The 21,080-nt window shown below is 35.8% G+C and overlaps 1 protein-coding gene across 1 annotated transcript in view; it reads left to right on the top strand.

The window, feature by feature from the left end:
• The window catches only part of LOC5571886 (eukaryotic translation initiation factor 5B), a 314,657-nt gene that overhangs the window by 140,599 nt on the left and 152,978 nt on the right, over positions 1–21,080 (top strand). Inside the window, exon 5 of the mRNA XM_021843131.1 lies at positions 9,262–9,338. Within this exon, the coding sequence (XP_021698823.1) occupies positions 9,262–9,338 (77 nt within the window). The remainder of the gene's footprint in view (positions 1–9,261; positions 9,339–21,080) is intronic.

The following is a 21,080-nucleotide window of genomic DNA, read 5'->3' as shown; positions in this document are numbered from 1 at the left end:
CTGGTTGGTCTCTTTTTGAACTCTTTTTCAGGCATGAGGCCTCTAATGTACCTGAAATTGAAGCCACTTAGTCACTCCCAGCCCTGCTCTCGCTATATGGCTTTATTCATCCTGGCCGGGTTCGATGTGTGCCGAGGCGAGAAAATTTAAAATAAATCAGTTTCCAACGACCAATAATAAGCACACAAGACCACCTCAGTCTGAGAGAGGAAGCACGGGGGTGTGTTGTGGAATGACACGTTTCTTTTATGGAAAGTTGTTTTTACCAATTTGGTCAACAACGCGCTCTAAAACGGGGGATGAAAATAACGAGGAATCTTGACACGACGAAGCTGCATTTTGTTGTGCGGTGTACAAGCTCATTCAGTGGAAATACACTGAGTCACAGTGGTCCAGTTTTCTAGAAAACTGGTAAAACTCTAATTTTGAAATTTTATTGAAAAACATGGGCAAACATTCATTGATTATTCAGATAGTTAAGAATAAATATGAAAATTTCAAACGAAATTTGTTTTTCTTCTTGCTTCGTCCTTAAATAGGTGCACATGTCCAAAAATCCTTAAGTTTCAATTTGAAACTATATTACTTTGATTCAGCATACTTGGATGCAAATTTAACCCGTTTAAATTAACAACTATCATGCAAAATAATAGAAGGACAAACTTCTTCATATCGTACAATTTGTTCCCTCCGCTCCCCACAGAGATATTTGGCTAAAATGTTTTGAAGTCCAAGAAATCGATCGGAGAGGAATCCTCTTGCCTAAGCCTGCCTAAATCTTCATTTTTTGAAAACGTTGAGAGCCTCAAAATGTATGATAAATAGCAATTTTGTAAAACATTTTTCATAACACTTAAGGGAGTTAGAAGCAAGGGGGTGTAAGTGACAAAACCCTAGTTTCAAATCAAATTTGAAGTTTTTTCAACAACTTTTCATTCCATACATTTTTTTATGAGAGCCAAAAAATCAAGCCAATCTTCCATAAATTATGTTGTATTTTCTGTTGGGCGGAAAAAATACCTATAAAAAATAATGGAAAGCTTGAAAACAGCAGACATTTTTAGTATACCTTACCGACCAAATTGTCTCTTACTCATTTTTGCGCTTACACCCCTCACTTGCCATGATTAAAACCAGAGGGGTGCGAAGTCGAATGTTTAGGTCGTTCAAATTGAACAAAAACTTTTCCACGAGTGCTAACCGATGTTTGTTTGCTCGTCTCACAGGAAACCACATTATAAGTACACTCTTAAAATGCTTCACACAAAGCATAATGATTTCAAAGCAGGCGATAAATCCAATAAACATACTGAATCAGAAAGTTTCTGGCTGTATGGTAATTTAAAATATATTTGGATAATGTCGCAAAAGATTTCTGCATAATTTGGACCAATTACATATATTTTGGCAGATGGCAGTCTTTGTGTTATATAAATTGAACAACAGTTTTTAGCGTGACGAAATCAAGACCAATCATCCCTAGGCATACTCGGATCATTTTCATGAACATTTTTGTTTGACAGCAGCCTGGCTGAGGGGACGGACCTGGTGTAGTGGTTAGAACACTCGCCTCTCACGCCGAGGACCTGGGATCGAATCCCATCCCCGACATAGTCACTTATGACGTAAAAAGTAATAGTGACGACTTCCTTCGGAAGGGAAGTAAAGCCGTTGGTCCCGAGATGAACTAGCCCAGGGCTAAAAATCTCGTTAATAAAGTCAAATCAAATCAATCAGCCTGGCTGCTTGTGGATTTTCAGTACGTATCCCATGTAAAATACAGTCAACCCTCCACCATTCGATTTAGAAGGATCCATCGACTCATAGAAATATTGAGTCAATGAACAGGAATCCTATGGAAAGTTGTTTCAAGGGACTATCATAGTAACCATGAAATTTGTTTTTAGTGTGGTTCCATAAATCGATATCGAGTCATGGAACATCGACTAATGGAGGTTTGACAGTATCTAGAAAGCGTAATTTTCCCAGATTTTTTTTAATATACACCACTGTGCGTTGCAGCAGTGCCAATCTGCTGGCTGAGGGTGTAGATACTAGCGTCGTACACTACTGCCATTCAGGGCTCGCACATTTTCCTCGCCCATTCATATGAATGAGATCCAAACGGGGGGGGAGACACACGATGCACCAAAGATAGACATGTTGGCTCTCAAACCAGATTCTTTATGGCATGGCAAATGTCTCAAGTAGGTTGTAAAAATGCTGCGACCGTTTGGTAGCGAGCGGTACATACAAGCACTTTAGGTATACACCTCAAGTAGAGCGTGCCAGATCGGTGATGTTTCGTTGGGTGAGTTTGTGCTATTGATCGGGTACATCATACTTTTGGCGGGTTTCATTCATAAAAATAGCAGTTTTTATTCCAACACATAATAGGGACGTTATCTATAGCAGCGACACGAATAGCTAAATTTTCACATATTCTTATCGCTAGCAAAAAACGATGCAAATGTTCATATTACCTGCACTATGTGGGTAAAATGAACAGCTGTTGGTGGTAAAATGAACATCATGCAAAAAACGTGAGCAAAACAAATATTTTTTTTTTAATTTGCATTACATATCCGAAAATATACCCATTAAGGATTGTAACCCATTCAAAAAGAAATCTAGAAGTATCAAATTTGACATCATATTATAACGATATTCACCTCACTGGAAAACCTTAAGACCTCCGAGCTAAAAGTTACGTCAGTTCTAATTTTCAAACGTGGTTTTATAAAATCTTAGTTTTTGTTGATATTTTCACTTCAATTGATCTCCGTATTAATCCGAACACTCCGATTTTTGCTCTAAATTGTCCATGCGTGATAAAAAATCATTGAAATTGGTTTTTACTCGGTAAAAGGCACGGTGTTCATTTTACCACCACTTCCCCTACAAAAATCTTCAATTCAATAAAATGTGTAACTCTATAATTCGACGGCAGGTGCATTTTTTTATGAAACAATGCATCAATCTATACGACCGTGAGGCACTATTAGACACATCTGATCAAATTAGGCATTCGGAAAATAGGCTAAGATGTTCTTGGGGCTGTTCCGAAGTCTTTCCCAGATTATTTCTACGCACAAACACGTTGGAGTCCAGGACGAATGCTACAGTGAAACAATTATGGTAATTCGTTAACCCGTTCTCAATCAAATTCGTGACATGCAAACACCATTCCATTTTTATTTATATAGATAAGAAGATAGATAGAGGAATGTCTTTGAGAATTTCGAAGCAAATCTTTTGATACTCTTCTAAAGAATCCATATTAACAACGTAGGGAGTCGATGCCGGTTATGGACCCTTTGTGTATTATGGACCCCCTACAGGAAAACATAAAATTAACACTCAAAGCAACCTTATTCCTATGAAAATCCACCGGGGGAACTTCGATTGCATTGTTAGTCAGCAGTTTCAGGCAAAATATTTGGTTTGAGGCGCATAAATACAGATATTTGAACAGTTTTGTAAATGAAACCACACAAGAGGGTCCATAATACGGATTTTCAGGTGGGTCCATAATAGGCACGTCGGCAGCGAGCCGGATTACATGGGAATCAAATGGAGGGTCCATAATACGCAACGTCAAATTTGTAAACAATCCTATTATGGACCCCGGGAGGGTCCTAAGGGGTCTATTACTAGCATTGACACCCTATAATAATACTCAAACTCTCCCTCGAATTACTTTAAAGAACTCAAACAATTTCTTCCAAATATTTATTTTCTGAATTTCTGCAAAGAGCCAGCTATTTCGCCAGGATTTCACTTTATTTTTTTCCTTTGGATTTCCTCAAGAAGAAAAAATTTCACAAGGATTATTTTTTCTTAAATTTTACTGCTTTTTTTTAAATTTACCCAGAAATAACTCATATTAGCAAAGTTCAATGATTTTTTGCAGGGACTTTACTAAAAAAACTCCAAAAAATTTGTCAAAATACAAAATTTGTCAATTAATTTCCCCGAAGCATACTTCATGAATTTCTTATGATGTTATTCCAATAATCGAGATTGTCTTAAAAACTCAAGAATGATTCCCTGGGGTTCAGTTAAGAATTTCAACAAATATTCGTCCAAGAATTTCTTAAGCTTCCTGTATTGAATTATGCAAAGTCATTGTGCAACTGAAGTTACAGTATGGCCCATACAAAATGCGAAAATCGTCATATTATGTTTTAAATGTTTTAAATCATAGTTAAAAAATCAAAATTATTTTATTTTTGTGTTACTATTACATGCATATCAGGAAATGTTTTCGTGTCTTTTGAAATAATTTTGTATTTTAAAAAATGTTTGAGAAATTGAATTTTGCATAGCATACAAATGCTTGATTATCATTTGAGGTGTAATTTGAAAATTCGAACATTTTATATTTTTCCACTATCAACCTATCACAGAAGTAGAGCCTGTTTGTATTAGTTTTGCTGCAAAACTGTATTTCTGTTAGTTACACGGAAAATAAAATATGTTCCAGAAAATATTTAAACAAACATATTTTTAAAAGTTCTGTAAAACTTAAACTTTTTATTATTATCAAAAATAGGTAGAGCTAAGAGGCTTTAAAAAAAACTAAAAAAGAATTGGGGTGTTCAAAAATAAAAATTAGAAAAATCGAAAACCAATTTAAAAAAATTGCAATTTAAATCATTGCTTTAAACGTGCTCAGATCGATTTAGATAGCGAAAAATGATATTTAGATCAAAAATAAAAATTTGGGTATTAGATGGTTAAGTTATTTTTAACCTCTGCGAGGAGTTTCGAAGGAAAAAATTGACGAAATTTGAGTTACGCCCCACGACCCTCAGCTTCGTCTTGCTGAATAGCTGCGCGTTTACCGCTACGGCTATCTGGGCCCCAAAAAACACTATTAATGGCTAAAAAAAGTAAAATATTGAGAATGTGGAACTTCTGCCTTGATTTTTTGAATGTGGACTACTGTGTACCGTAAGTTTTTTTAGACACAACCCACACAAAAACAAACTTAAATTAATATTTTTGTAGGACTTTCCAACATGCATAGACAACAGAAAAGGCTAAAATTTTTGGACGGTGACGAATAATTCTTTGTAAGTGGATACTGTTTAAATGTAAAGTGTTCAGTCTCTCCCTTTTCCTATGAATGTTTATAATTTTCATTATCTGTTATATCTCTTAATAACTAATAAATTCCCTGATGAAGATTCAAATCAAAAATACCAAAAATAAAGTAAGTTGTTGAACTAGACACCCTGGACGGATTAGTTAATCATGTAAATTTACAATCTTATAGTGTATACCAAACAATCAAATTCAGCAGTGTTGTCAAGAAGTATACTTTTTAGTATCATCAAAGGGATATTCCTATATCCCTTTGATGATACTAAAAAGTATACTTCTTGAGTGTTTGAACTTTTCGTAACGTTAGTTTAGCATAAATATTTAATGTAAATATTATGCTGAACATTTAAATTTTCAATCTTGAAGCTGATTTCACATAATGAGTTAGTTTTTATATATCCGGGAATTTTTCAACACACACCCTGTATGGAATCAGCTGCCGTCATTCGAGTATGCCATCTCACAGTGGTTTCAGATCGTATTGCGGCAAACTTACACTTACGCGAATGGTGCTGCCAGCTATCTATTATTTTTCACACGACACTGATCAGTACTTGTTATCTACTCCACTCTATCTGAACATTAATTTTCACTGTTATGCTGTGGTTTTAATTTATTGAAATTAGTTTCAATCTAGTTGACACTGTTCAACTGTGCCATCTAACGAAAGATCATGTAATGTGATCTTAGAATGAACCCTCATAAACAAGAGAGGTCGTTCCATTACTCTATATCGACTCATGTAACCATGCTGGAAACCTAATATATAATTTTCAAAACATTTTTGTCGCATAACAAAATATTTACATGAGTTGATGGTCTCATTACGAAAGGGCTATAAACATCGACTCGTAGAGGGTTGACTGTAAAACAGATGGTTACGTAAAGTTCCATTTTCCGAACTTATCCGAGTTCCTAGATTAGCCTAAGCTAAATTTAGCCTACTTGATGTACTGATTCAAAAAATAATCGTTTACTAACACCCCGATTAAACGCAGCCCTAATTTCAAATTCCGACCAATCTGCCGTTCTCCGTTTGTTATCATAAATCAATTTATGCTTCTTTCTCCCGGAAAGCCACGTGCCGAAGCGAATTTCGTTAATGTTGTGCGTGTTGTTGCCATTGTTGGTCGTATCATACAATGTGAGAGCTGTGACGTGCACTTTTATGGTACCTCTACAAGTTGGAAATCTCGGGAACTGGTCCCAGGAGCGGTAAAGTCAAAGGTGCAGCTTCTGACGTAGATTCACCGGGTGATACACTGGCCAAAAAAATGTAATATCACGTCGTTTTAGCTGCACATCAATTCTGTCGCAAATAAATATTCCAAACGTATAAACCAGCCAGGGCTCAGATAGCCGTAGCGGTAAACGCGTAGCTATTCAGCAAGACCAAGCTGAGGGCCGTGGATTCGAATCCCACCGGACGAGGATATTTTCGGGTTAGAAATACGTAGCCAAAAATAACCTTGGTCGATATAAATTTATTTATCTTTTCGTTGTGTATGAAAGCAACGTCAGAGTATCATCATCACACGCTGGCAAAAACGACACCCGAACACGTGGTATAGCATTCAGTAAAAGTCATTCACCCTATTTCCATGCCATCCATTGGATGACACTTAGGAGCTTCCAAATTTAGCGCAGAATTTCAGATTGCCCTGATTTCGGGGTTGCCTCTTATTTATGATTTAATCTAATTACCATTCGCCGGAATACTTGCCCGAAGAGCTTTTAATTTTGCTCCCAATAAAATTGTGCGAGGACTCGAGTATGGACAGGATTCGGCGAACAAACACGACGATGTCTATTGACGTCATCAGTTGCTGCCTGTGCGTTTTTATTGCACATTCAACTCTTCCTAACTCGAAATTGAAGGGACCAATTTATTCATTATTTTGACATAATGCATTCGTAATATTTTAATACATTTAACTTCTAGAAAATATTCGAACTTGTTAAATCTTTGTACATTTTATAAAAGTATCGAGTCAGAGAGGTAAACTTGCATAGAAAACTAAGACAGATTGCATCGAATTAAGTAACATTAAGTTAAAGAGGTATTATGGTTTGCTATATTTTGATGGGACTTTCTTTCGAATTAGGGAAAATATCGAGTTAGGGAGAGTTGACTGTATCTGTCACAGCGAATGACCTTCAAGCGCACCCTTGAGCACTTCGCATTCGTTTTTCGCCTTGTGACAATCCCTGTGTGCGAAAAAGCGTGACGCCGGTTCGCCTCACTTCCGGGCTTCCAGGGATGTTTTTCACCCTGCCTGCTGGTGGTGGCCCATCCGTTTGAAGTGGAGTGGTCAACGTTATGGGCGCCAAAGTGGGGTACAATGTTGCTGTGGATGATGGGGGTTGAATTTTTATACTCTAGTAATATAATGAAAATCAAAATCAATGTGCACATTGACCACATTAATGTGCATTTGTGCAGTGGATAGTTTTTGCAGGTTTGATGTTGCAATTAAAATTTCATCACTTTGCAATGGTTTTCAAAATAAAGTAAGCTTACAATCTGATAGAAACTTATTCATAGATATTCTTGATTAAGTTTGATGGCTTCATTTGCATGGCTCAAACCTTTCCAAATGCTTGTGGAGCCACTGTGATAGTCTGGAACAACAAAATAATGTTGTTCTGTTTATCATTTCATACATTAAAAAATGGACTTATTGCGAGTCAATTTCCGTAAGTCAGTTTGAAGCAAATTAACTTGCTGCCCAGTGCATTAAAAAGGCAGCTATGCAGCATATTTACCAAGCTGTGTTTCAACAGAAACACGCAAAGCTTCAGCAAATTTTGTTAAAAATGACGAAAAAAATTGTTGTTTTATACGCCAATGATGATGGCTACTCCACCACATTCTCAATTCAGTTGCTCATTACGATAAACAAAAAGCATGGATCTCTTTTGAGTTGGATCCATGTTTCAAATAAGTTTCAGTTGTAACTGGTATATATATATATATATATATATATATATATATATATATATATATATATATATATATATATATATATATATATATATATATATATATATATATATATATATATATATATATATATATATATATATATATATATATATATATATATATATATATATATATATATATATATGTTGTGCTAAAAAAATGAAAAGTTCTCGTCCTCTTTACAATTCCAAGAATGAGCGTTCCAATTTAAACGAAACGAAATCCAATAACAATTTGATTAGTAAATTTTACATCAACTTGGACTGCTTCAGTCATAGTGGTGGTTTTGAAAATTACATCAATCATCTGATTAAACTGTTCAGTTAAAACTCAAAATCAGATGCAGACATGTTGCTAGAAGTAGATAGATTTTCAGTTGAGATTTTCTTCCGTTGATAAAGAGACGAATAGAAGTATAGAAGTTACTTGCGGCGGCATCAGCAGGAGATACGGCTTTCAGTAAATAGGGTAATCGATCCGTCGTTCATCTCGCACTCTTTCAAATGACTAGTGTACCGTTTGATTAGTATCTTTCTAGTCTACGTTTATCGAAACAGTACGAACAAATTAGGCTTACGAACAAGGATGAATTCATGGAACGCTTACCTAAGGTCGACCAAATTGGCTCAAGCTGCACACGCACGTGACAGTTCCGTAGAATTCATTATAATTTGATCTATTTTTTGACCGACTCGCCTAAACCCGTTGGTTCAGAGAAGGGTGGTAATATAAGGTGTGCCTTCCATTATGCAGATTACGAGAAAGCTATATCTACACCAGTCCGTGCAAGCTTATCGTTTGTAACTTGGGCAGATAGGTACAGCATGCCCGGGGAGGTTTCGCAGTTGGCTGCCACGTTAGACTAGTCTCTCCTGCCCACCTGTCAGCCTACGTCTAATAATAATTTTTATGTGGTTAGCTCACAACTCGTCGAGGGCTAACCAATCTATTGGTTTTCATGGTGAAGTAAAATGCATCAGATTTAAATTTCATTAAATTGCTTCGCTCATAGGTATATGATATAAAAATCTGATCTTTTTACTTGAACACACTTTCGATGCAAAACTTATTAAACAAACTGATTAATTCTGATACTCTTTTGTTCTAGTAATGTAAGACCAAATGTTTTGTTCGATGTTCATTTTTCTTCTTTTTTCTCATTTCAGTACTCTGGCATTCGAATCGGCCCGGTCGTGAAACGTGACGTGATGAAGGCTTCGACCATGTTGGAGCACGAGAATCAGTAAGTGTTGTACCACTCCCATAAAACCCTCGCAATGTTATGTCTGGTTAGCCTTCCATAAATCCCCAAAAAAATCGTTCTGATGCATCATCCATAAACTAAAGCTAATGCAGTAAAAGTAGTTTAACAAACACTGATTGGAAAATGGATTTTCAGAAGCGTCCGCAAGTTTTACGACACCACTTGAAAATTCCGAGTTCCGATCGGAGGTGGTTGTCGGGCAGGATACGCCTAATACCTACCTAGAGACCATAAGGGTCGCACACGCTTAAAAGAAGTTACACAAAATTGAGTACGATTCGCACAAAATCGAGCTCTTCTGAGCTAACACATCACTTGCTAAAAAACCATTTTGTGGGATGATTTCTCATTTTTTTTTGAAAAGTAGGGTGCAGTAGGGTTGAACACTTCCATGATTCACTTTGGCATGAGCGGTTTTTCTCGGCCGTCGTCTGAAAGTTTGCAATAAAAGGCGCTTCAATACGACGCTTATTATGGCCAAATGTGAGCTCAGTAGCTTTCAAAAAACCCCACTGCCAAAGTGCCAAAAATAGGATCCGGCTCCCTATAGGGAGCCACTTAAAGGAATAACGCAATACTAAGCATCCATGTACAGTTTGAGAAAATTAAGCAGAAATCAGCACAAAACCGATTTTTCAGGATGTGTGAAAATAATGCGTATGTTGTGTTGATCCAGGACAGCCCATTTTTGTGTAACTTTATTTTAAAGAGAATACCGGTGCGTCTTAAGCCATCATCGATAGTAATTACCGAAGCCGAGTTTGCTTGCGCGCTCGAAGAACAAACCACGATAAGTGCACTTTTATGACCGTGCGCGCGCGATTGTGTTACCGGATGCAGGTTTATGGCCTCCTTCCGTCCGCCCTTTACCGTCGGCATCGTCTCGGTATTGTGTGACGTTAGATTCCTTACGTTGCAATTTTGTTTCTACAGTCAACTCTCCCCTACTCGATATTCCGTATCTCGATATCGAGTTAGAGAACCACACAGTTAAAGACACCTCCTCAATTCGATGCTTCATCAATATCGAGTTATGGAGAGTTTAATGTATTTTTTCTCGCGGTTGTGAAAAGTTTCAAATTTATTTTATCTTGAGCCCAATTTTTATGCTACATTCTTTTAGTAGAGGACGGACCTGGTGCAGTTGTTTTGATAGAACCCATACCTCTCACACTGAGGACTTGAGATTGAATCACATCCAGAGATAGTTATAGTAACTAAACTTACGTTGAAGTAACGGCTGGCTTAGGAAGGGAAGTGAATAAAGCCATTGGACTGGAGATAAACTAGCTTAGGGTTAAAAATCTCGTTATTAACCCCTCTACCAGCAGTATAATTTTTTATCGCAAAAAAAAAATGCAAATCATGATAGGGGAAGTGGTGGTAAAATGAACAGGGGTGGTAAAATGAACACCGTGCCTTTTACCGAGAAAAAAACAAATTTCGATGAATTTTTAGCACGCACGGACGATTTAGAGCATAAATCTCAGCGTTCGAGTTGATACGTAGCTCAATTGAGGTGAAAATATCAACGAAAACTAAGATTTTAGAAAACCACGCTTGAAAATTAGAACTGACGTAACTTTTAGCTCGGAAGACTTGAGGTTTTTCAGTGAGGTGAATATCGTTATGATTTGATGTAAAATCTGATACCTTTATAATTCTTTTTGAATGGGTTACAAACATTAATGGATGTATTTTCGGTGGGGCAATAAAAATTTTCAGAAATATTTGTTTTGCTCACGTTTTTTGCATGGTGTTCGTTTTACCACCAACCGCTGTTCATTTTAACCACATAGTGCAGGTGCGATGAAAATACGTGAAAATTTAGCTATTTTAGTCTGAATCTATATCGCTGCTATAGATTACATCCCTATTTTTGATGTTATGCGATAGAAATATACAAATTTCTCGTTTTTCTATCAGAAACAAGATGATTTCCTTAAGTTGTTCATTTTATCACCCCTTCATGAAAATGTACCCCAGGCACACACTGTAGCCGTCGCTGAAAAAACGTGATCGAAATTGTTTTGACCTTGAAAACATGATTTTAGTACTATAGTGTCTTCGGGAAAGTTTTTTCATAAAATAATCGCTATTTCATGAAAGTGTCAGTTTGGTGATTAATCCACCTATAAGTGAGAACGAAATTTTATTTTTCGTTTTTATGAATTTAAAAATAAACTTTATTCGGGAAAGTTGTAGGTAATATTAGAAGAAACAACTTTGCTGAAGACACCGTATGCATATTTTTTGATTTTCATGTACATTTGTGGAGTTTTTTGTGGAACACCCCTAAAAATCACTTTTTTCATCATAACTTGGTTGGATGATTTTGTACAATTTTCAATTGTACTAGTGTTATTTGTTACTTGCAAAAACACATAACTTTCTCCAAAAGAGCATATTTTTATCTCTCATACTTTTCGAGTTATTGAAGGTTTTATATAAAATTTTGCACCTTTTTGACACTAAAAATCATTTGGACGCGCACATTTCCGCAGTCTGAAACATGTTCATCCAATGGTTTGAAACTAATACTATGAAATGCAGAGAAAGCCGTTTTTAGCCTGCTTTAGCCTGACGGTCAAAAGATAGTCTGAAAAAATGTTTACTTACATGCAGATATAATTTACACTTATTCACTACACCCTATATTGGCTTAACTTGAATATCTGGCATCACTGTATCGAATTTTATGCAATAAAGTCAACAATATAATCAATCAACAAAAGGTCGGAATAATCTATTCAGACAAGTTTATCACAGACAAACAGACAACATATCCAACACACTTTTCGTCGTTCACCTTTCCAACGTTAGCTGTTTATATTTTGCAGAAAAACACTTATTGCTATTTTTTCTGCAGGAAGTCTCAGTCCTTTCTTGAGAATTTTTCGGAGCCTGCAGCAAAAACAAAAATGTATAATATTACTATGAAACATTTATTTTTTCCTTTAAAATTCATATGCAATCCATAAATCAGTAAATATTAATGTTTAAGATTATCATCATTATTTTTAGCTCCGCTATCACTGCTTTGTTTGTTATCTTTTTTAACCAAAAGATTTTCCCATCCTGATAAGGAAACACTTTTTTCTCGGGAATGCTCTAATAGATGTAATCACAGGATTTGATGTCGCCAACAAACAGTGTTATAATTCTTAGTCAGTATCAATTCTGGAGATCCTCCCTGCAATTCTTAATATCCTTGTTACATCCTCTTGAGCCTCGGTCAACTGTCCAATAGAGACCAAGAAAGAAATTACCTCACTAGTATTAAAGGGACGAATGACCTTCGGGTTAAAGTCCCTCTCAAACAACAACAATTACCTCACATCCTCGTATAAGGATTCAGTGTACAAAGCGTTGAGCAAATTTCTTCATAGCATCGATGTTACTGAATCGATTCACATTTGAACTGTCGAATCTATTTATCGATTTAATCGAATCCTTTGCATCTATATATTTGAATTGAAATTTATGAAGTTTGGGATGGGATCAAATGAATTAGCAGTCGACACCAACATCTTTCAATAAAATCAGTTTTCATATTCGATACAACAAATTCACTAATTAAAAATTTGGTTTCTCTCCCATCAATTCATTAAGAAACATTTATCGATTTCTACAAAATAAATCGAACCAAAAACTCGAATTAAGAAAATCAATTCATTCGATACTAGATGCTCCAAACATCGATTCAAAATATCGATTAATCGTAATGACAACTTAAATATTCGAAATATCAATTTAAACTCAGCCAAAGCTAGTACGGATGCTGATATTGGGTGCAACTCATATAAACCAAAAAGCAATTAAACAGTTTGAAATGCATACTTACCGATTTTCTCGCATTAAAACATATTTACACAATTATGAAGAAACAATCCACAATCGCCTTCGTGTACTGCCGTTCTACGCATATTTGGCTCGCAGCTCATAAGGTTTACATAGAAAATGGGACAAGTAGGTGTAGATGAGCAGTGTAAGCAGGTTGTAATTTATTAATGGTCCCTTTTATACATGGGTTCGATCACCACAAATTAACAAATTCAACAAAATGGTATCATAGAAAAATGTATGAACAAATTTTGTTACATGATCTTTAATATGATCATCTTAAGATTTCAGTAATTCCGCTGTTTTATTTTGTATGATGCTGATAAATAACCTTCGCCAATCGTATCATCAATCAAGCGGTTCTGGTGATGGCAAATCACATGACACGATAACTATTACTAATATTCTAAAATATTTCAACAAATGTATATATTTTCATTCTCCACAAATTATCAACTATTTATTGTAAAATGCATAAATGTTATAATTGTGAATAAAACTAAAATATAGGGATTTCTTATGAACAAACGAAAACTATAACATTTTTTATTGGTTTAGTGGGAAAAAAATTCATTATCGGTATTTTACTAGTACTACCGATGAATCTATTACAAAAGGTCGAAAGACAAAAGGTCGAAAGGACAAAAGGTCGAAAGGACAAAAGGTCGAAGAACAAAAAAGAAGGGACAAAAGGTCGAAAATCTTTTTTCAAAGAAGGAAAAATTTCTCACCAAGCAAATCATATTCGACCTTTTGTCCCTTCGACTTTTTGTCTTTCGACCTTTTGTCCTTTCGACGTTTTGTCTTTCGACCTTTTGTCCATGAACCCTACCGATTCTGATCGATGTAGTACCGTTGAATCGGTATTCAGCAAAAGTAGTCGGAGCCGGAATCCCTAATTGACCACCTACTTCATAAATGAAACTAACGTTAGAAAAGTGAACGATGAAAAGAGTGTATGATATTTAGTCTGTTTGTCTGTGGTAAACCTGTCTGAACAGATTATTCCGATCTGTTGTTGATTGATGTCATTGTTGATTTGATTGCATAAAATTCGATATAGTGATGCCAGATATTCAAGCTAAGCCAATATAGGGGGTAGTGAATAAGTGTAAATTATATCTGCATGTAAGTAAACATTTTTTCAGACTTTCTTTTGACCGTCAGGCTAAAGCAGGCTAAAAACGGCTATCTCTGCATTTCATAGTATTAGTTTCAAACCATTGGATGCACATGTTTCAGACTGCGGAAATGTGCGCGTCCAAATGATTTTTAGTGTCAAAAAGGTGCAAAATTTTATATAAAACCTTCAATAACTCGAAAAGTATGAGAGATAAAAATATGCTCTTTTGGAGAAAGTTATGTGTTTTTGCAAGTAACAAATAACACTAGTACAATTGAAAATTGTACAAAATCATCTAACCAAGTTATGATGAAAAAAATGATTTTTAGGGGTGTTCCACAAAAAACTCCACAAATGTACATGAAAATCAAAAAATATGCATACGGTGTCTTCAGCAAAGTTGTTTCTTCTAATATTACCTACAACTTTCCCGAATAAAGTTTATTTTTAAATTCATAAAAACGAAAAATAAAATTTCGTTCTCACTTATAGGTGGATTAATCACCAAACTGACACTTTCATGAAATAGCGATTATTTTATGAAAAAACTTTCCCGAAGACACTATAGTACTAAAATCATGTTTTCAAGGTCAAAACAATTTCGATCACGTTTTTTCAGCGACGGCTACAGTGTGTGCCTGGGGTACATTTTCATGAAATCATTGAAAAATCACTTGTTCCAGTCTGTCTGAACACTGACCATTTCATCCAAGAATTTCTCCTGCATTTTTTTTCAAACATTTCTCAATGATTTTTTCCAAAAATCTAATGGAATCTTCAAAAGCTAATTGAATGTTCCACAGCAGTTAATACTACAGTATTTTTTCAGTAATGCCTACACAAATTTATTAAGTTCAGTGGCGCGGGAAGTGGGTAGGACAGGTAGGACATGTACTACGCACAAAAACACCTGGGTAGGACAGTCAAAGGATTGTCCTACCCATGATTCAACAAAAAAAAATCTGCGGAGGGCTTGGAAGTAATTCTTGAGAAGTTTCTGGAACATCCACAGAGAATTATTAAAAGATTATTGAAGAATTTTTGTTATACATAGTACGAGTGTAATGATGCTAGCGATTTATTCACGTGTGATCACTCTTGACATAGTCTATCAAAGCATTGCTGAATCTCTTGGATTATTTTCAGAGCAATTTTAAGTACTCCCACAACACACTCTCTAGAAGTTATTGACCGATTCAGAATTGACGTAGACATTTCTGGAAATAATTCTTGGTCAATTCCTGAAAAATTATTTGATAAAATTCCGACTGATATTTTGTAGCATCATTCATAAAAATATTTAGGGTAAATTGAAAGATTTTTGTTTGCAAAATTTTTGAAGAAAATCGAGTGAAATATTTGATGGAGTTTCTGCACGATGAAACATTTTTCAAGCATCTTAAGTTTCTCCTGAAAACTTTAACGATTAGCCGGGTCACCTTAAGTGCAAAGACAATAAACTACACAAATTCACAGAATTTTTGTTGTTCATCTATTTGTTATCTAAGAATAAATGAGGAAATTACAACTCCCTGATTGTAAATGCTTGCCTATTTTTGTCAAATTTGTTTAACAAAATTTATTTAAAAAGGATATGAATATGCAGGATACCCATATTTTTTTTAATATGAATGCTAACAAAAGTTGATCCAATGAATGATACTCGGTCTCTATTTTAATGAAAGTTTCTAATGGTATCAGAAGTTATTGTTATTATTATTATTATTATTTATTAACGACACTTTACCCTCGTCAGGGCATTCGTGTCGGGAGTATCAGAAGTGTCTTTTTTATTTATTCTACTTGCTTTGAATCCTGTTGAAAAATTGTACAGATTCCAATAAATCCACAAAGGTTTATTCCATAGTGTTTGAAAAAATAGCTCAAGAATTTTTTTTTTTCAAGAAACCCTGCAAGAATTCCTCCACCTGGTCATGTGGGAAACTTCAAGAGTTCATCCACGTTTCCTCCCAGAAATCCAAATATGTTTGAACAAAGTTATGTTTCCTAGTATTTTTGCAGCATTCCATTTAAGTATTACTCCTGAAGTTGTACCAAACATTTTTTAAAAAGCTTCTCAAAATATTCCTTATATAACAATTATCATAAGTTTATACTACAGCATTTTTTTCTATCATTCCTACACATGTTTTCTTAGAGATTCTGTCCAATATTTAAAAAAAAACTTTAGAAAATTCTGCGAAATTCGTATTCTCGAGATTCGATCGATTATTTTTTTTATTATCTTAGCAAATTATCTAGAAAAGCTTTTAAAACTTCTTCAAAACTCCAGGAGTTCTTGTTTTTTTCTTTCTTGTTCAATAAGATTGGCTTTAAAACATATTCTAATTTTATCGGAAATTGAGTTAGAATTTTGGTTAAAAATTCCTCACGGATTTATTTTTCAGAAAAAAATTATTGGCATTTCCCTGGAGACATTTCAGAAAAGAAAACTTTCAAGGCTTACTTAAGCAAATCTTAAAGAACTACTGGAGGAATTTCTGTATAAATCTTAGAAGGAATCTGTGGAGCAATTGCTAACATCTTTAGAGATATCCCTAGTTGAAATATTATTGAAGTCCTAAAAGTCAATTTTGAAAGATATCCCTAGAAATTTCTGGAGAAGTTATTGATTCAATTTAAAAGACGTTTTGAGTGGGAATCTTCGAGGATATCCCAACGAAATCGATGGATGACATATTGGATAAAATCTTGGAGGAGTTGGGACTTTCTTGATAAAAATCTCAAAGAATTTTTGGAGTAATTCAGATGGGGTGGGTGTACCAGTTATGGCCATAGTGGTTCCCTATTTTGCCATACGTGATATTTAGAATGCCTTCACATTTTGAAAAATCTTTTACGTTTTAGCAGTAGAATAAAGGATAAATAGGATAAATCTTGATGTTAAAACATTCAAAAAGATAAAAATGGAAATGTTATCCAAATTGAGCATATGGCAAAATAGGGAATCACTATGGCCATAACTGGTACACTTTCCCTGGTTCCTAAAAAAACATTAAAGAAATTTCATGTTTATGTTTTTTTTTTTTTTTTTGAGGCACTCTGTGCTCGTGGCCACTACTGTGCCGGAATCAGTTGATCCGTAGCTTCTTTATCGAAACAGATCTATTTTTAACTTATCTATATTTACATCAACTTTCACTCTCTCCTACTCTTTTACTCTCACACCGAGCAGGTAGGAGAGAGCTCTGCTGTTAGTGAGACTAGCTGCCTGCGAAGAGGGTCAGTTTGTCTCAGTCACCATCTGATACTAACGGAGGATGGATGTGCTCCCCCAAAGCACGCTCCTCCGTGCGGTGTCTTCTGGTGGCTGGACGGGTTTTTTGTGGAGGGGCTGGGAATTGAATCCATGACCTTCCGCTTATGAAGCGAAAGCGTAACCTCAAGGCTACGGACCCCCTACATGTTTATGGTTCTTATAGGTAAAATCCTGACTGAATTCTTGACGTATTCTTAACAAAATTCTTAGAAAATTTTCCCCTCAAATAAAATAACTTTCAATTTCCAGTCCAGTGTCTAATGTTTTCAAATTCATTCTGTACAAAATATTCACCAACTTTTGTCCTACCCATGATTTCGAACGTGGCCGCGCCTCTGATTAAGTTCCTTTACTTAGGTCCGTTGTGCTGCGAAGAATTCCTTCAGAAAATCCTACAGTATTTATCCAGAGATTCGATTAATTTGTTTTCAATTATCTTAGCAATTTATTGAGGAAATTTTTTAAAACTTTCACAGAGTCCAAATGACAGAAACAGTAAATGGTGACGGGACATTTTTTTTGTGTTCTACAAAAAAATCGTTTTAAAAAAAATCGGTCGATGAAAAAAAACTCTTTGCTGCTGTACAAATCATCGAAAATGTTGTGATAATTGCGCTCAGAAATGCGTTATCTAGTCCAGCATTTTTAAATAATCTTGACCTGAGTATACGAGAATGGATTTCATGGATTTCATGCTTAGAAATTTGTCGAAAATCCGCACCGAATTCTGTCAGATTCCAATTTGCCCCTGGAAGTCTTTCCAGGAGTCTAACAGAACCCTGTCTCGGAAAAAATAAGGATATAAGGGGGATAGGGAGTAGTGTTTGATCCTTCGACTTTGATGCTTGCTCCTACAGGGGCGGGCGATGAGGGCAGGATCGAACATATCGCGCGGCGTTCGCGTAGAGAAATGAAAAAGCACCGCGGATCGTTAGTAGTGTTTGATCTATTGATCGCGTCGCTTGCTCCTGTGTACAATGCGATACGATGCGATAATCGGCGTACAATGCGATAATCGAATTATTTCGCGATACCGATTAGGCGTGATTATATCATGGATAGCATCACCATCTATTGGTGACTCCCAGATCTTTACCTTATCCCACTAAACCAATATCCTTCCCATGATAACTGTGGAGATACAGAGGTATACTCGGTCTCTAGTAACAACGGTTGTCTAACTAACATTCCTTCCCTTCCTCGATGACCGTAAAGACGATGCCGGCGCCGTTATTGACTTTGAATATTTGAGCTCTCGATTTGTGCACATTGAAGAATGGTAAGCTAATCCCAAGCCCCATTCATTAATTACCTGTGCAACTTCGATTGTTCTAGTCAATCACGGAGTAGCAACTACGAATTGTACGGTCATCTATGCTCATGCTCATGCTCAATACTGAACCGCTTATTAAACTTAAATGAAACCTAAATCACGGTTCTTCAAAGTACAAAGTCGTTGCTAAAATAAATTTATGAATTTTTAAATTTGTATGGACCGTGGCTTTTTAAAGTTTTGTTTACGAATAACTTAACCTTTACGTAACCGACCCCCGACAAGGCATTTTCAAATAGCTGTAATTTCAGGAAATGTCCCCAAAAAGGCCCTCGTGGAACCCGATCCGAAAGCTCTGGAGTGGCCACATCTGTTCGTACCGAGTTTATTCTTCATTTATTGACAATTTCCTTCGAATTCATGAAGATTGAGATGTCGCACGGTATGTTTTGGATTAAAAACGCAAATGTCTCCAAAGGCTGGTGGCTCCAGTGTTCCGGAACGGTCCACTTATTCAAATTTTATTTAAATGATGACAATTGATCAGTATCTAACGTTCATCATAAAAACTTTGTTGTTTCAACTGGAATAAGTATCTCCGGAATATCTCCGGCATGGTTCTGAATTCAGCATTGTCCATTTATGACAAATGGTACCAGTTATTTTTAAAATCAACTGAGGGTGGTTTCAAAAAAATCGAAAGGAAATTGACGAAATGGCAGCTATTTGAAAATGCCTTGTTGTGGGTCGGTAACGTAAAGGAAAGGTTAATAGCACTAATAGTGAATTTGTGATAATTTTTTTTTCTATCATTTAATCTAAATAGCTTCTTCTTCTTGGCGTTAACGTCCCCACTGAAACAGAGCCGGCTACTCAGCGTAGTGTTCTAGGAGCATTTCCACAGTTATTAACTAAGAGCTTTCTTTGCTTTAGTTGCCATTTTGCATTCGTATATCGCGTGGCAGGTACGATCATACTTTATGCCCAGGAGGGGAGTCAAGGAAATTTCCATTACGAAAAGATCCTGGACTGACCGGGAATCGAACCCAGACACCTTCAGCATGGCTTTGCTTTGTAGCCGAGGACTCTAACCACTCGGCTAAGGAAGGCCCCCCTAAATAGCTACAATAAGTTAAACCAAATCCCAATGCAGTGACCACGCAAAAGATCTACCATAACTCAACCAGGCATCTGAACATTTTCAGCACCCACAATCTTCTTCAGACTAAAAGTTATAACCCATTACTCATCGATTGTCGCTGCCTGATGCTTCAGAGCTAATGTGCACGCAAGCAATCCACTTAAGCGGGGACGATTGAAATATTTTAAAAAGTCATTTTCTGTCTTCACATCGCATCGGGAGCTCATTCATTATCGGCGATTAATTTTTACAACTAAATGCTCAACGCACCGACCGCAAGGACATGCACTAGAAAATCTTGTCTGTTGCGACATGTTGCTGTTTTATTTGTTCTCCGAAGCCACTGGATGTCATTTACCACAGTGGTGAAATGTGACATTAAAAATCTATCCTGAAAGTGATTTTTTTATGGCATTTCCATCATCATTGAGCTGATACGGAGCAGCCCCTATTTGAACTTGAACTACTAACTAGGGACTGCGTTTATCGCTGACAGGAGAGTAATTCTCATAGAGCGTGTTTAAGTGACGATAAAAGCCATTAAATCATTTAACGATTGCGTTTTCTGGAAATTTGTGGGATATGTCTTAATATTGAATATGTTGTGTCCTAAACTATAAAGCACGCTAATGCTATTTTCATGACGTTTCTGAGGCCTGATAATTTCTTCAGATTTATTTAAAATGTCCATAAATATCCATAAGACATGCATCTTTAAAATGTTGGCGTTATAAAAATAGCTTTACAAAGTATTTTTTTAATATTTTGAGCACTATCATGTATATGTAAAATCCCAGAATTGTTTGTCTGTCGTAGATCGTAAATAATGCTTTAAAATGTTTCACCATAATGTTTTATTGACCACAAAATACATTTTAGATCACTACAACAGTATAATCGAATGACACATTACAAATGTCTTTTCGAAAGACGACTATAGATTATAGAACACTACAACCGTTATTCAGCCAAATATTCGAGAATTTTCGGCAATATTCTTCTTTGGCGTTGAAACTGTGATTCAAAAACTTTTTGAATATAGGTTGTTCTGGTACATTTTA

The sequence above is a fragment of the Aedes aegypti genome, chromosome 2, assembly GCF_002204515.2.
Source record: "Aedes aegypti strain LVP_AGWG chromosome 2, AaegL5.0 Primary Assembly, whole genome shotgun sequence".
Classification (NCBI taxonomy): Eukaryota; Metazoa; Arthropoda; class Insecta; order Diptera; family Culicidae; genus Aedes; species Aedes aegypti.
Note: the sequence above shows the minus strand (reverse complement) of the source record. Positions and strands in the feature narration are given on the sequence as shown.